This window comes from Glandiceps talaboti, chromosome 4 (genome assembly GCF_964340395.1).
Source record: "Glandiceps talaboti chromosome 4, keGlaTala1.1, whole genome shotgun sequence".
NCBI lineage: Eukaryota > Metazoa > Hemichordata > Enteropneusta > Spengelidae > Glandiceps > Glandiceps talaboti.
In genome coordinates, this window is record NC_135552.1 from 16,506,294 (window position 1) to 16,523,579 (window position 17,286).

Below are 17,286 nucleotides of genomic sequence, written 5' to 3' on the forward strand. Positions count from 1 at the left end.
TATGAGCTGTTACATTTATTGACACTGTACAAAAAGACCCAAGAATGTATTAGTATTTTAAACATCAACCGTAATGTTTAAAATTACCTCGCTTTTACAGAATTTCATTTTAAAAAGACAATGTTACGTCGAAGTCAACATTCTTTGGTTGTCAAATTGCTTTCTTGGTCAAAGTAAATATTCAACATTCAGAGAAAATAATCACGCGAATTTTGAGTGAACTTACATTGATATATTGATATTGAAAGCTCTATATTGTTACATCGGGGGTGATGCCCTCAACGGCGAGAGTTTGGGTAACCGAGACTACGTGTGTTATAAAATTAACGTCTTTAATACATGAATGGAACTTTCAGCTAAAGATAGAAAGTGTATACACATTTCTAACTTTCTGATTACTTAGAAAAACGAAGCGAACTGAAAATAAATACAACGACAACCACTATATCGCATGTTCCAAGTTCTGTACCAGTGGAATAGACCATTTTTGCTTGGTGTTCAGGAATAACGTTACAAGATGAAACAACAAGTGTGTTCCGTGCAGACCTTTATCAGCTCGGGGCAAGGTTACGTGCGGTCACTCAATCATTATTTGTAATCATAATACACATACCCATATGTTTCTCGAATTCATTTGATTTATTACAATCATAGCACTGGTTTTTTTTTATTCCATGGTTTAAATAACAGACAAAGTTATTAAAAATCTGCAGGTATGGGCATGATCATAATGGTTGCCATACATTTGACTTAAGATTCCATCGTCAGAAATTGGAGACGATATATTGCAGACAGACATTAAAGTACAATTTTTCTTCCTTGTACTAAATATGGAATTTATATAGAGAAGCACTTCATAAGTACTTTGAACATATTACAGAAAGTTATAATTTATGATACTAAATTTAATAACGAATTTCATCAAGTACCCAAGATGCACATTAGGCCTCGAAAAATGATTGTTAGGCATTTAGCAGTGTACCTCTAGATCTAGTATACTATAAACAAGTTATTGGTCTAAAAATTATGCTAATTTAGTAGACAAGTACTTAATGCACACCTTGAAGATTTTGGAACCACAAAATTGACGTCTTGTGTCGTTATGTGAGTTTATTTCATACGTGTGATTCCAATAAATTGTTCACTCGACTAGTAATATCTTTACTTACTGACAATACAAATGTGATTCATTGCGTCTTCTAGCATTTTACATGTCATGTGCAAGATTATTTTTCCGGTAAGTGGAAAGCTAAGGTTGGGGGAAGGGGGTGCGTTGCCCCTGGACTTTCATTTCCTATCAAGGTCATTACATGGAGAATTAGACAGTTTTGGTGAGTCGCTGAATAAACCATCCGCCATATCTTATTGGTGTCGACGTTACTCTTACAAACATGACATTGGCGTCAGTTTGAAAACACAATTTGAAGATCATGTGGAATTTTCCTCGACTGTATTCATATGCAAAAAATGATATGGATTTGTTCACTTTACCCTCTCCACTATTTTATACTGAGAGAATGTCATTACTCTGCACTACGAAATGCACATGCTTGAACTTGCAGTAACTCTGAACTTCTGCATCGAGTAAAAGCAAAATAAGATATAACCAATTCCAGACAACAAACTCACAACATTACAAGATTCTAGTTTTATCAACGGAAATATACAATAATGCCAATTTCGACGGCGAACAATAAAACAACATTGATATTAAGGAAATATTTCCACACCGGTTTGGTGTTTGTTGCTCGTAGTTTCTCTATCTGCTCCTCTGTTATTTTAGCACTGTCTTCGTTATCGGCCTCCGATCCAGACAACCCACATATCCAACCAAATGCTCGTTTCAATGGAGACTGGTTTCTATCATCGGTAACGTCATCATCGACTGTTTTCACCTCTGCCTTGATGTCTGTTTTGATTTCGTGCACTAAAAGGAGAAGAGTAAATTTGTTTTGACTTAGCGCTATAAGTGTCAGTGAGATACAACGTTAATGACGTTCATATGCCACGCAATCAGCGGCACGGCGTTGGCCAATATGTCGGGACGCCCCGACACGGTGTACGTACTTTATGGTATATCGGTTTACCTACGTGTGGGATACGAGAACGATATGATAACCTAAAGCGGTAATGGTAGCTCCCTAAGTGACATAACAGTAGTACGTTAGCTGTCATCGTCGAATGGAAAACATAGCAACTAACTGCTGTGTTCCTATATGATATATTGCCACAATACCTCTTCCAGGGTGAAAGATGAAAAGTTATTCTTATACCTCCAAGAACGCTCGGATGAAACCTCCTAGGTTATAGACAAAAGTCGTAAATCAAAAGTGGCAAATTATCATGTACGTGTTGTGTTGACATTTAATTTCTAACATTCGTAAGTCTTACAGGATGATTCTGTAAATATTACATGTATCTCTTTAAGAGTCAGAGACAACGTAAGGTTTTATCAGGAATGTCAAAATGATAGAATGCCACCTAATATCAACATTACTTACATTCCATTGAGTAGCTCTTCCCTGTTTTAAAAGAATCAGGGTGAGATTTAGTCATTTCATTTTCAAATACCCCTGCGTTGCCATCTTCGCTTACTTCGTCTTCAGGTTGATATATCTCATCCCGAGTGAAGAAAGTTGTACCTACGATCTACGAACAGAAATAAGAACATGTAAGTGTTAATTTTCGGTACTTTAGAAAGGATTTTATCAGCGCAGCATGGTACAAAAACACAATACTGTCATATTGCTATTACAAGCCATGACTGTTACAATACCACCGACACTGGAGTGGAATATCCAACATTGGCAAACAGTTTTTGTTTCGGTAAACATAATTTCTAGGTCTAAAACATAAGGGATTGGCACAGCTTTGGTTGAACATTTTGTTCACAAGTACAAGTGTCGGTGTTCCTTAGCTTGATTCTGGGTGAATGTGAAGTATATATCATTGTTTGGTTGACTTCTGTTCACAAAAGCCCGTGTTCCTTATACCTCAGACCACTATAGTGGTATGAGCGTATACCTTTCATCAATTCTGAAAATAGATCGTAGAGTTTGATTTCTTATAGTGGTCTGAGATTTCACAACCTGTACACAGGTGTCTGTGTTCCTTACACTGACAGAGGATCGTAGTTTGGTTGAATATTCTAGATCTGTTTACAAGTGCCTGTGTTTCTTACCTTTTATTCTGGCAGAGGATCGTAGAGCTATAGTGTTACAATTTGATTCGACATTCTATTCACAAGTGTACATGTATGTCTGTGTTTCTTACCTTGTATTCTGGCAGTGGATCGGTCATCAGACTTACAATAACAATTAAAATAACACAGAATATAAACAAAGCCATCGAGAAATAACTATGGTGCAAGAATGACAGCCACGATGGTCGGGTGTCTTCCTCCCAGCATGCAGGACTAGGGAAGATGAAAGACAGGACCATACGTGTCAATCCAATCACCATGCCAGTTACCAAACCCCAGAAAGAACCCTGTCACGAGAAAAATGACAAGTAAGTATTAATATATCATAATTTTATTGGTAAGTGTTTATTCATAGGAGATAATACAAACACTACAAATGGGGTCACTTAGCAAACAAATAGATAAACTCATCATATATTCTTATGATGCAATTTGAAGACAGAACTGACAGAACTGACTTTCCTAAGTCAAAAGAATAGATTAGATCTGTCGACTACTAACATTTGAAGTGTTGATCGCTTGTGTTTTTCTCTTCTTCCCAAGCGTACACCTTTGTTGTTTTTTGTTGTTTTTCTGTGCCTGATTTAATAGTCATATTCTCTATATTTTTTAGCAATGTACTTATTTAATTTTACTGCCTGGACTATTCCTAACTTACATAGTGATCGAGCCCCTGATCCAAACGGGATGCAATAAATGTATATAATGTGGTATTTATATGCCACTACTGCCGTTTATGTCATCTCTCACTAATTACGTAATGGACGGACAGTTATTGATGTAATGTACAAAGTGAACCAAAATAGGGTGCTGTCTGAAATTGACAATTCGGTGATTTGGGCTACATCGATAGATAGAGTTATACTTGTTGGCTTTGTATTGATATTATGAAGTAAAGCATAGTGGTATGTATGGTGTCACCGTACGTATGTGAATGTTGATAAATCAAAGTATGAATATCATACCACGTGGGAAATAAGGATTGGTACAGGAATGCAAAGACTGAAAACATTCCATCGCTACAAATATTTATTGTAATTAAATGCCAAGAATTACCCATTTTCAAGAGGTCGATGCACTGTGTTTATGAATTATGCGAGACTTGGTTTTGATGGATTTTAACCAAATGTGATTTCACTTTTCACACGCACTCACTCCCACCCCCACCCCCACCCCACTCACCACACACACATGTTTAATAATTAATCCAATTTAGAAACATATATGTTAGAAATTATTCAAACGGTAAAATTATTCAAAAATCAAATTTTTAAAGGAAAATGTCGCCATCCAAGATTGATTCGCAACGAGCTCTACCTGTTCGTTGGCTCTTGGAAAGAAAACTGCACATAAGAACAGCGCAGTGATTGGTGCAGCTAGGTATGACGTAATTGCCCATATGTACTCCATTAATTGGCCCCCTCCTTGTGACATCATCACTGGTATCCATAGGATACCAATTGCTGCTAAAACCAAGACAAATACTCTGTGAAAAAAAAATAATAAAAAAACGCAACTATTAAACAATATATTGATATTGGTGTTTTGAAAGACAGAAGAAGTACACTGACGAATCACCTATTTCTTGGATTAAAATGCGAAGAATCCCCTCCCTCTCAATTCTCCGTAGAATGCCTGTCTTCTTCTTCGCTTTTCACTTTTTAATACTTTCTTTCAAACCACCTGTTTAAACTTATTGGTATAGTATTAATTCGAGTCAATGGGTGTATTACCTTCCAACTATCATCAACTCTCTTTGCTTGGCGTCCTTGCGGAGTCTTTTCCATACATCTAAAGTAAACACAGTGCTGGCGCTGTTGAAAATGGAAGTCAGCGAACTCATCAAAGCTGACAACATCACCGCCATCATCAAACCACGAAGACCTATACAGTGGTTTGAAATAGAAATAACGTATGATAAAGAAAACTAACAAGTTTGTTGCTCACTAGAAGGGATTGTTTGATAACGTATGCACTTATTTATCATGCATATAAGTAGCCCTGCCTGCATGGCGTGTGCGGGTCCGTGACTCGATTCTCGACTGTTGTCACTCGACCCCACCCCCTCCCCTATGTGTGGAGTGCAACGTTCACTACAGCCATACAAGCATGGCTAGCATATACGTTACTACATATACCTGTATAAAGTATAACCTTATCACCTTATGGTATGTGGTAAATATTAATACTAAGACAGAGTTTGTCGATGAATGTATCCAGTGCATTACTGTACAATAGTGGCATCCCCACACTTGATATAACATGATATAGAACAGAGTAAATAGTTCACACTATACCTTCTGGCATAAGTTCCAATATCAATTTAGGATAGGCAATGTTACTACAACTAAGTTCATTGTCGCATACTGCTAAACAGGTTTCTGGATCGGCACAAGCAATCTCCTCTGAAAACGAGAATAAAAACAATACACGATAAGTTCCACTTCCTCGAAGGTTACATATTCCATGATAAAGAGAAAGGGGAATTTACATATGCAGACTTGAGAACTGACGTTATATGCATTTCCTTTCGACATTTTGCGTGTTTGATACTGTTCTCTCCTACCATTTTATTCAGTACGGCGTAAACATTCGATATGACCTTCTTCATTGTGGAGTAACACAACAAGGGTAACTCTCGCTCTCCGTTAACCCCTACTTTATTTACTTGATGAACAATTAAATCCCAAGTACTTACCTGGCCACAGTGCTCTGCTAATCATACCGGGAAACATCATTAAAAACAAAGGTAAAATCTTGAGGTAACTTGCCAGTACGCTGCCTCCTCTTGCATGTGGTATGGTCTTTGCAGCTAGAACACGCTGAACAATAATCTATATGGAAAAGGGGAAAATCAACATCATTTTAATGCTGCACGGGACGATAAATTAACTATAAATCTAACAATACCAGAGAAAGTAACTTATAAACAGGTAACGGTTTGGAACGCCTGGTCGAGCTAAACGAAGGATGAATTATACACGACTCTATAATTGCTCGTCTGTCGACTTCACCGTATGAGAGGAACTAAGTAGGCATCACTGACACTGTGCTAGAATTAGGAAGACCATAGATTTATGTAACTTTAATCTATGAAAACCTTACTGCCCTTCCTGTGAGCTATAAGGTGAAATCTGTCTAGAAATGTCCAGAACAGAATATTTTGCTTTTTCAAAAAGTAAAGCATAATTGCTTTGTGTATCTCTGCATACAGTTTCTTGATACTATACCAATCTAAGCAAGATATACATTTTGCTGGTCGTAGACAGAGGTGGGTGAAATCGCACGTACTCAACATTTCTTTGCATCAGACATTTTCTCTATCAAAATCTATGCCAATCATGTGAGAAAGTACTATCAAATTTACTATCAGCGTCGAAAGAGGGTCATTTGTAATGCCATCCTCAGTGCATCGAGCCTTTATGTATAAGCGTTTCCATCTCAGAGTCTGGGGAATAACCTGAGACACTGACTTCTGCAATTGCACTGCGCATGTGTCTAAAGCAAATACCTAACTGATCATGCGCACGTCTCAGTAATAACACTAGCATCATTTCGGAGCTGCTGACTCCGTTATCTTATGGTAATGTGGTTACCTGGTCAGCACACCAATTCCAAAGAGATATGACGGTAGATCTGAACAACAGACCAGGGAATGGCCAATCAGAGTCGACTGGATCACGAACCATATTGAACGCATCATCACGTGGTGTACCACATGTATAATTAGTATATCGTGTTATATTTGGCATAGCATCCATGTACTTTTCTTTCAAGTTAGAATAACTGCCTATTTCTATAAAACCTGTTGGACGAAAATGATGAAATATCGCATTAATATCATTACAAATATGAATATTGATAAAATGTACGCAGTGTTATATTATGCATATGATCGGGAATTAGCTATTAAGGGCGCTAGCCTATTTCAATAATTTCGTCTCGGAAGCAGAGCAGAGTGGGACACCACAAATATTTAAGTTCGAAAATGACGCCGAACTTCACTACTTTTCGAGATGTTTGCGAATGGCGTCTAATATAAATTCGTTGGTTGTAATACACAACGGTCAGAACAAAGTCGCGATGTGTCTAAATTAGTAAATATTTACCAGACTTGTTCAAATACTTTTGAATGGAAGTATTCAGTACGACGAAGTTAATGTAACTATATTAGTATAAATTACGTTTGATACTTACTGAGTACGGAAAGGACAATAGCGCCCGCTACCATGATGAAACTTTGTAGAGCATCCGTGTACATGACAGCCGTCAAACCACCTGTTCAATCATCAAATCACATTAAGTCAATTAATGTTATAGATATATGATTCTGTGTTTATCTCACTTGCACAATTCGAGGACTATGGTGATGTTTTAGCGGTCTTTCCTAAGTTTTCGAAAGTCCAAAGAACAATGAATCGACTGGATCGTTTCAAAATATTGCACACAGGCATTGTATTGGACATATCAGTTTGTATGTTTGTTTATGTAGCTGGTGTATGTATGTATGTATGTATGTATGTGTGTGTGTGTGTGTGTGTGTCTGTCTGCGTGTGTGCGTGTGCGCGCGCATGTGTGCGTGTGCAAATAGTTTTAGACATCTCAAGATAGAGCGGCGTGATTTGTTCTTCCGCTACCGTCACCCTGGGTGACTAAAGATCCCTCCAAGTGTAGCTATGGATATTAGCCTGGAATCCTTGCGGATTGGGATTTAAAATCAATATTTAGAATCTCAATCCGCATGGCTTCCATGTTACTATGGAAACAATCATGTCAAGCTTTGCAAATTGTTGTTTCATTATTCTGGACTCCACATACGGACTAGTTATAAGGAGGCAATGTGTGTACTACAAAATTTGGGATGCATATATGTATATGAGAAAGTTTCATTCCAAGGCAATTTACACATAGCAAATAGAACAGAAAGTCACAAGTTTGAATACCAGGCCTATGATTAATTTTTAAATTAAAACTATCTGCATTTATGACAAAAAACAAACGACGTCAAATCTTTGAAGGCAACGAGCATATGTTGTATTTTCGTTCATGACAGACATTTTATTCCAGAAGGCCGTCGAATATAAATTCCAATATATTAACCTCACCTGCCATGGTGAACAGAGCAGTTACACCGAGAATGAAGATGATAGACACGTAAAGATTCCATCGTAAAGCTTGTTGGATGAATATAGCGCCCGCAAACAGATCGACCTGGAGAGAAAAAAAGTAGCATAATCCATTTGGGTAACTTTATAGCCCAGAGAATTGGCTATGTCGTTCGCCAGAATTCTGTCGAGCTAGTGTGTAAAGTTAGATAGCCAATTCTCCGGACGAGTAACTTCTTAAAACGCCAAAGCCATGGTACGGTTTTATCATATGGTAACAAAGTGATTCTTGTTTTCGACACAGTTCAAGAACAAGATATGTATGGTGGCCGGACATTTTCAAACTCACTCTCAGACTATGGACCTCTGTACATTGGATACTTGTAACAAGCATCTAATCTAAACAAAGGAACAAACAGACGACATAATATCTGTTCAACAGAGAATATGTGGTGTGAGTTGTATTTTTTTTGGTGCCATTGAATAAAACAATGGTTTTGGAATCTGGTGCGATAAAATTCCTTTTGATTGATTGCTTGATAGCTTGATTGATTGTGTACGTTGTCATATATATTTCGATGACGAATGAATATGTACACAAGGTACTCAAAATCAAGAGATCAATTTATCATATACTCACCGACACTTTGACAAAAACGTACAACAACAAAGCATATGCTGTCAAACAGACTCTCAGACGCTGACGTCCGAATCGCTTATTCAAATATTCCGGCATAGTTGATACCTGAAAAATGAACAATAATGATCAAACTTCATCAACTCACCATACCTAATACCCACCAAACAATGTTAATTGTATAGAGCATATACACCAACTTACATGTAACTGTAAAATACACATATATTCGATTCCGGTAGAAAAAAATGTGTCTATTCCAAACCTTAGAGATCATCAAACCCAGCCCCCCCCCACCCCCACCCCTATACAAATTCAGATGGGGTGAGAATGACCTCGGAGGTCTACACGCAAAATCTAAAATTAGAAGTAACTACACGTGTAATAGTTGGATTTACTTACACCACAAGCAATGTAGACGGGTAGGAAAACCCAGCCCAACATCACCAGACAGAATATCGCCTGAAAATGGAAAAATAATATATTAATTTTATTTGTAAGACACACAGTACATGTAATTTTCTCGTTCTTTGTCAACCATACAGAATTGCACAACGTGGAAGTGCTTTGTCATAAATTATACATATTTTTTGTCTTTAAGTTTGTAGCTTAACTTTTGACCTATCAAATTAAACTAACAATGATATAAGCGTTAAGCTAACAAGGACATTGTCCCCCATGAAAAAAAAAAACTTGACAGGTTTAAGAGTTCAGTTCAAAATATTAAATATTGGCACCCTGACATTTTATGATGACACATTTGGAACGAGATAAGGGAACGGATAGAATTTATGCCGGGGGGGGAGTGGGGATTGTACCCCAACCCTGCACACGCTGCAGATGTACAAAGGTATGGGCACACTGATAGTTTACAATTGACAAGTGAATACAAGATGTACACAATCCATTAGAGATTTCTTTTCAAATCGACGTAGGCTTTGCCAGCAGAAATCGGACATCTCACATTTAGCTATAACATATACTTGGGGATACTTTTCTAGTAGGGCATTTCCTTTTTATCTTAATGAGAGGGATACAGTTACATTATGGTGGCTGCTAGTGGGAGGGGTGTCACAAGAAAGTCTGCAAATAAAGATGGTAAAAGACCGCTCCAGAGGTTTAATGTAATTCAAAGAGCCACAAATCAAGAGCAGAATATTTCAAACTCTCCTTTAAAACAATTTGGGTTAGGGAACGAGTGGAATTTTTTATCGGGGGAGGGGGGGGGCTGAAGAGAGCATATGGCACGAAAAACTGACAGTGCGATGGGGGGGGGCGCTTTAAAACTCTAATTTGGTTAATAGTGGCAAAAGAATAAACCAATCGATGGTGGGACTTACATTGATTTCAAACAAGTATGTAGCGAGTCCACCTGCAGCTCCATTACCAGCAAGTCCTATAAAATGTTCACTGCCAATGTTACTGGCAAACAACGACAACCCAACCTATTAAAGTAAGAAGAAGGCGTCATGTTTTGAAAGTCATAGTCAGTGTTTAGGGGGACTGTAATAAGAAGACGGTCATAACACAGCCCAGTGACTGGGTCAGTTTTCATCAACAAGAATGTTTACTTATTAGAGTTAGAAAATAAATTTTACCAAAACTCCTCAGAATTACAAATTCAAAACAAGAGACACGAATCACTCAAAACACCGCTTTCAACTTATCAAGAGACGGGGGTTACGGTTCTTTAATTTTATGAATTAATTGAGAGTAAAACTGGTAATAGAAATATTTGAGAAGTGAAAGGAAACATCGTCTCACCAGCCACCAGTTCATGCTTCTTCCCGCCAAAAAATAGCCTCCAACATTGCTTCTATTTGAACGGCACATAGACTAAAAATAAAATAAAACAAAAGTTGTTAATTATATTTAGAATAACGTATTACACAATGTACACATAAATGTGCAGAGATCTGTAGAATTTAGCATTTATCTTCACTCATAGACCTTAATAGGAGGTCCCCTCCAAGATATATATAGGCTTCGATTTAGTTGAAATATACATAATCACAGTAAATAACATAAACGAACCGAAAAAAAAGGCACGATCCGGTCAGACATATTGCACTGTGACTTCGAAATCACCCAAATGGCAGAAAACATGCCGCGTGCACTTGAGCTTGAAGATTTCAAAAGTTGAGTAAATCTTATGCTAAACGAGATCTTATTTTATCACCCACAATAGTATGTTTATTGATAGAAGTTATCAACACAACTGTACTAAAAGGCAGAAATAAGACCGATAAGACTTTTCCTTTGAAACACTGCCATTACAACTGAAACTGTATATGCAGATATTAAGCCAGGCGCATTAGCATCGTGTTAGTCCGAGGCTGTGTGGTTATGTGATTTCGAGTGAAATAGTGTGAGAGGCTAACCGTGGCTTCGAAGAGGATGATGAAGAGAGATCTTGAGAATCGAAGCCATAGATACCAACTAGACTAAAACAATGTTTGGCCTTTGTGTTGAACATGTGAGTAAGCCACAAAGACATATAAACCTGGTCATTTGTACTCTTGTCTAGCAAAGAGGATTGAGAGGCGGGATAAATGTCAACCATTATACATGTTACAACGTTAGCTTCTATTGACATTTATAACATTTCATAATTATGAATTATAATATGATAAATCAAAATTTGTCGAACATTCTGAGTTCATCGTTTGTTAGCTGTTTCTACATATTTTCTCTGTTTTGTGTCAACTGTTTTTTTTTATAACCGAGATAAATATTGTTGTCAAGTGTTTTCCAGGCATTCGTTAATGTGTGACCAGAATACAAATAAACTCTGACAGCGTTGGCAGACTCGTCAACACAAATCGATTGTATAAAAGTGACACAGTCAACACACTGACAGAAATATATATATGATATCATGACAGAGTACTTTAATTTGGAAAGGTTGCATGCTAATATAATATTTACAGAGCCATATCAGTAAATCAGCTCACATATTCATTATCGCTCTATTGCCATAATCGAAATAACTCGCTTCGGTTTAATTTGCACATGAAAAAATTGGAAAAAAGAGTAAAACGAGAAAAAAGAAAAAACCCACACATATATAACCATAAATAAAATGACATTAACAATATGCAGTTGATGCCAAAACACAAATTGTGATGTTATAGAAAGCATGTGGCATTGACATTGACATTATACTAGAATAGTAAATTGAATGTTTTGTTAGTATTTTCACGCATTCCGGATTCTGGGTTTTCCATGCTACCGAAATTTACCACACTTCCGGGATTTCATTCTTAAAGGCACACAGTCTCGTTGTTTTGCAAGCCCAATGAGCTTCTTGAGATTGTATACACACGTAATAAGTTTATCAAAATCTTTCCCTCTCAGAGCCATCGATTTCACACATCAAAATATGAAAACAAACCAAAACAAACAAACAAAGTAAGTAAGCGTACTTATATAAAATTAACACTAAAGAAGGTATAACAGTATGACAAATTGTTTTGCTGGTTAATGTAAAGTTCTGATGTTTTTTTCGGAGTGTATTTTATACCGAAATATTTGGCTTACATTGCCTCATTCAAGTAAGTCCAGCTTGGCAGTGCTGCAAAGTGCTAACGAATGTCTGTCATTGTCAAAACTTCAAAACCAAGTCTTGGGTTACATTCACTTCATACCTTACATGTATAAGCATATAGATTGTTTGAAATGCCTGCTACAACGTCAAAGTCGCTAACAATAGCACAAGCTTTAAGGGAGCCTTCTGTAATTTCAGGGGACGGGGGATGGGGTGTCGATTTTTGCAAATCTGTTCTCGGGGAGGATCATATTATCGAAAATAGAAGTCACATTTTATTTTGACTCATTGTTTTGTCTAACTTAGTCTGGAAGCCAACGGGGTTTTTAACTAAACCACGTATGTGAGTGGAGGTTTAAATGGTAACGATACCGTACAGGAACTAGACTATGTCTAACTATGCACTATTTTAGCATCCCACTATTGCCACGTCTGTTAGGGTTATCCACATCAAAACCCGACAACCATAGAGTCAAATAACGGTCAGTTGAGTTGTGATTTGAGGAGAGGAAAGGGTCTCACAGACGTAAAACAGGAACAGTTGAGTAAGATAGTAGGGGTATGTTGTGAAGATTTTGACCTCTGTCCCAATCATGTCGGGAGTGTACTCATTATAGGTCTCTGGGTGTTCTGGCCTTCAGCTCAGCCAATGGGGTCCAAAAATGTTTTCATGGATGCCATTCCTTCACACAAATTTACCTTGTTAGTGGCAATGGGAAAAAAACTTTCAACATGGTGGCAGCGGTGGGAGTAAGTCCGTGTCCATTTCCACGCTAGACACCATATTTAAATAATATTTTAGAATATTTGAGGCGGGGGGGGGGTGTGTGGGGGCAAGGCATGTTTAAGAAAGCTAAAGTAAGGTGGGGGATGGACACTTCTTGGCACAACAGAATCGGGAGAGGGTAACATTTTACGCAACAGCCGCGGACTGGTTTCCCCGTCCCCACCCCCTAAAATTACTGAAGGCTCCCTAACTTCTGCCCTTAAGTTATCTTCCATATACAATGTCTTATTCATAAATCTCTGGTTACTTACGAAAATGCCGACAGCGAAAACGAAGCAAAAATATGCAACGACAACCACTATATCCCATGTTCCAAGTTGTGTATCAGTGGAATAGACCATTTTTGTTTGGTAGTGTCCAAGAATAACGTCACAAGATGAAATAACAAGTGTGTTCTCCGTGCAGATCGTAGAGACTATAAGAAAGGGTGTGGGCGGTCTGGTCTACTGATCTCAATCTGTCAGTTCTCATATCATTGTACAAATACATATAATATAGTTATATATTACGGTAGGACTATGATAAGGCACTCGTCACGATCGTAATGAACACTACTTCTTACGTTGTAAGCCGTTACAAAACAGTTCAAAATCACTGCAAAAAGACCAATTTCCATTTGAATACAGATTCAAGTTGGAGCAAATCTACGTTTAGTAGACTAAAATATACGACTTTCATGAGTCACTTGGTTTGTTGAAAACTCCTTATTTACATCGTATTAACTAGGTTTTGTTTTTTGTTCTTTTGCAACATTCACGATAATTAATTGGTACATTTGATATAATTTATCATCATACAGCCATAATGACTATCATATTCATAACTTTGAACTGAATGCATGGTATCATAAATTTGATTGGAGTGACCATAATATAATTAACCACCATTACTTTAATAAAATGACACCACCGTTATGGTTTATACAATTAGTAGGGTGGTATTGATGACTGCTTGACAAGATTCTGATAGACTAATGGCTAACCGACTGTCAAGATTTACTACGTCGCTACATACCGTATGTATACATACCATGCATGCATGCATGCGTGCATATGTATGTATGTATGTATGTATGTATGTATGTATGTATGTATGTATGTATGTATGTATGTATGTATGTATTTATATATGTATGTATGCATGTATGTATATGTATGTATATGTGTGTGTGTGTGTGTGTGTGTGTATGTAGGTAGGTAGGTAGGTAGGTAGGTAGGTAGGTAGGTAGGTAGGTATGTATGTATGTATGTATGTATGTATGTATGTATGTATTTATGTATGTATGTATGTATGTATGTATGTATGTATGTATGTATGTATGTATGTATGTATATATGTAGGTATGTAGGTAGGTAGGTAGGTAGGTAGGTAGGTAGGTAGGTAGGTAGGCATGCATGCATGCATGCATGCATGTATGTATGTATGTATGTATGTATGTATGTATGTATGTATGTATGTATGTATGTATGTATGTATGTATGTAGGTATGTATGTATGCATGCATGCATGCATGCATGCATGTATGTATGTATGTATGTATGTATGTATGTATGTATGTATGTATGTATGCATGCATGCATGCATGTTCAATACATAGTCTGGTCAGCTATGCTTTACATTAGAAGGGTCTCACTCAGATTGACTATTTGCAGGTTTCTGCTACGTTGGAATCCACTCGGATAGGGGTTGTACAATAACAAACATTTTACACATTTGCCATTCCTTTGCAACTTATTATTAAAAGCTACAAACAAGGACTTAGCATATGTTGTTTCATATTTATTCAAGTAGAATGCCATGATAAAATTACTTTATAAATAAATTAAAAATCCAAAAGAGATATTAACCAAGCCTCATCCATATGGCAACTTTCAGTAGTTTGGTCCGTCTTTCACCAAGTTATGAACTTTGAAAGTTACAACAATGATGAAATCTTAGTGCACATTACATTCCGGTAACAAACACACCCTCATTCAAGAACAACCACCACAAGTTTTCTCTTTTCTAACCTTTATCTTTTATTCTCATTCAATATCTTGTAATTAACATTAATTGATAATTAAGTATAACTTTACTTAACATAAATCATTTCATCAATCGTAAAATTACAGTTTGATTTCTTTTAAGTATGTACAAAAGACTTTTACTAATACATTTTAGTTATGTCACACAGTGACTTCACAAATTCAAATATTGAATACATTACAATAGACTGTTGTACAGAATATTCATCTTTACCCTTTCCAATTACCATGGAAATAAGTGATGTGAATATTTACACTTATAATGCTCATTTTGGTCACCATGTATTTATTTGTACCAGCATAAGGTCATTAAGTAATAACTTGTGTTAACAGTCTATTTTACAGTTTCATTATCTCAATGTCACACTGAGAACATACAGTTTCCGTTACAATGCAGTTGAATATCAACCATCTTCCCAGTCATAGTTTGGTGTTCAATCCATCGTCACATTCCAAACCCTGTTTGCTGTCCTAACTTGTTAAACAAGGAAAAAATTAAAAGTTTTGCAAATTATTTCATGTGTGTGATATATGATATAAGCACAATATCAGTACAAGTTGGTAGAGGTTGGGGTTACTTGAAATGACTGATATATGCTTGAATGTAGTTATAGATATGATGGGGTGTCATCATACCGGTGTGTTGTTGTTGTTGTTGTTCTTGTTGTTCTTGTTGTTGCCTACCAGGTACATTGTAAGCTTTCAACTCATCTGAAACCAGAAGTCTTCTTAAGAGGCATACTACATGCTTGAAAGAAGGTCTCAACCTCAAAGTTCAGCTGTTGATGTTCTGAAACATTCTAGAATGAAGCTGCACTCGCGAAGTAAACAGAAAGGTGAGAGACATGAAAGATTCTCAGCGTCTTGTGTGGAGGTTCTTGTATATCTTCTGTGTATTATCTATGATATGGTTTCCTATTAAGAACTCTTTCCTGACATAGTTTGTTGCACATGTACATCAACATCGTACTTATAACCATTTGTTTTACGATATGTACAGTTGATAAAAATTGAAGACTTGCACTTCTTGATATTTGTGGCAATCTGAGACAATATTTCAACTTAAAGAATGTACACTCTTTACACCAATGATATACTAGACAGTTCTGTGTCTCCTGTAACATTAGAAGTATTAAATTATTACCAGTATGTTACAATAGATGGTCCTCAGCACCACTCCACATATGGATTCTGAAATGGGGAAATTGAAAATGAAAACGGAATTTAAAGTGGCGCAAGCTGAGTTTATAATTTTTTTACTCAAGTGAAAATACTTCAATAAAACCCCACTCCAATATAATGTTAATGTTGATGCATGTCTTTTCTAACATTTCGAGCATCTTCTGGCATTGTTAGAACAGTTGATTGCATAGTGCAGATTTCCAGTTTTCATACGTATGATAAATAATGTCATTGTATCTTTATGGGCTCTATCTTAATACCAGGACTGAGTTCCAGCGCTTGTGAGTGGTAGTTAAGTGTGCTTCAGTAAGTACAATACTGCGAGAACCTTTTAAATATGCACCCAAATATGTATAAACTCAGCTTGTGCCCCTTTAAGCATCTCTGGGAAAAAAAGGGCAATTAACCTTAAGCCTTGTGGAGTTCCTGGCTAAAAAATGGCAAACAACTGATCATCTAGAAACAAACCAAGATTATATAACATGAGAACAGAGAAATTGAGATATTTGTTCCTAAAATATACATACATGTATTATCAGATAGTACCCCAAGGGATGCAGCGTATCAAGAAATGGTCCAGTGAAGAAGCGTGAATTTTTGGGATATGACATCAATATGAGGTACACAATATCTCATGAAAGTTGTGTATTCAAGTGATATCATTGACAAGACTCTTAGACATTGTAATTAACAAGAACTGTCATTTAAATCAATTAAGCCAGTTCCTGAAAGGTCAAATTAATTCAGGACACAATACGGCACAACAATCCTGTCAACTGACAACCTAATTTTAAGGGACCTG

The 17,286-nt window shown here is 36.8% G+C and overlaps 1 protein-coding gene across 1 annotated transcript; it reads right to left on the reverse strand.

Annotated features, from left to right (window-relative positions):
• Positions 1 to 1,652: 1,652 nt before the first annotated feature.
• LOC144434236 (sodium/glucose cotransporter 4-like) lies at positions 1,653 to 13,619 on the reverse strand. The gene is made up of 15 exons (XM_078122690.1): positions 13,530 to 13,619; positions 10,709 to 10,780; positions 10,285 to 10,389; positions 9,347 to 9,406; positions 8,948 to 9,052; positions 8,308 to 8,413; positions 7,400 to 7,480; positions 6,799 to 7,007; positions 5,901 to 6,036; positions 5,500 to 5,607; positions 4,936 to 5,086; positions 4,520 to 4,688; positions 3,274 to 3,489; positions 2,502 to 2,649; positions 1,653 to 1,927 (listed from the first exon to the last, which is right to left on the reverse strand). Exons 1-15 carry the CDS (start codon positions 13,617 to 13,619, stop codon positions 1,653 to 1,655), a joined length of 2,031 nt encoding a protein of 676 aa, XP_077978816.1.
• Positions 13,620 to 17,286: the final 3,667 nt, after the last annotated feature.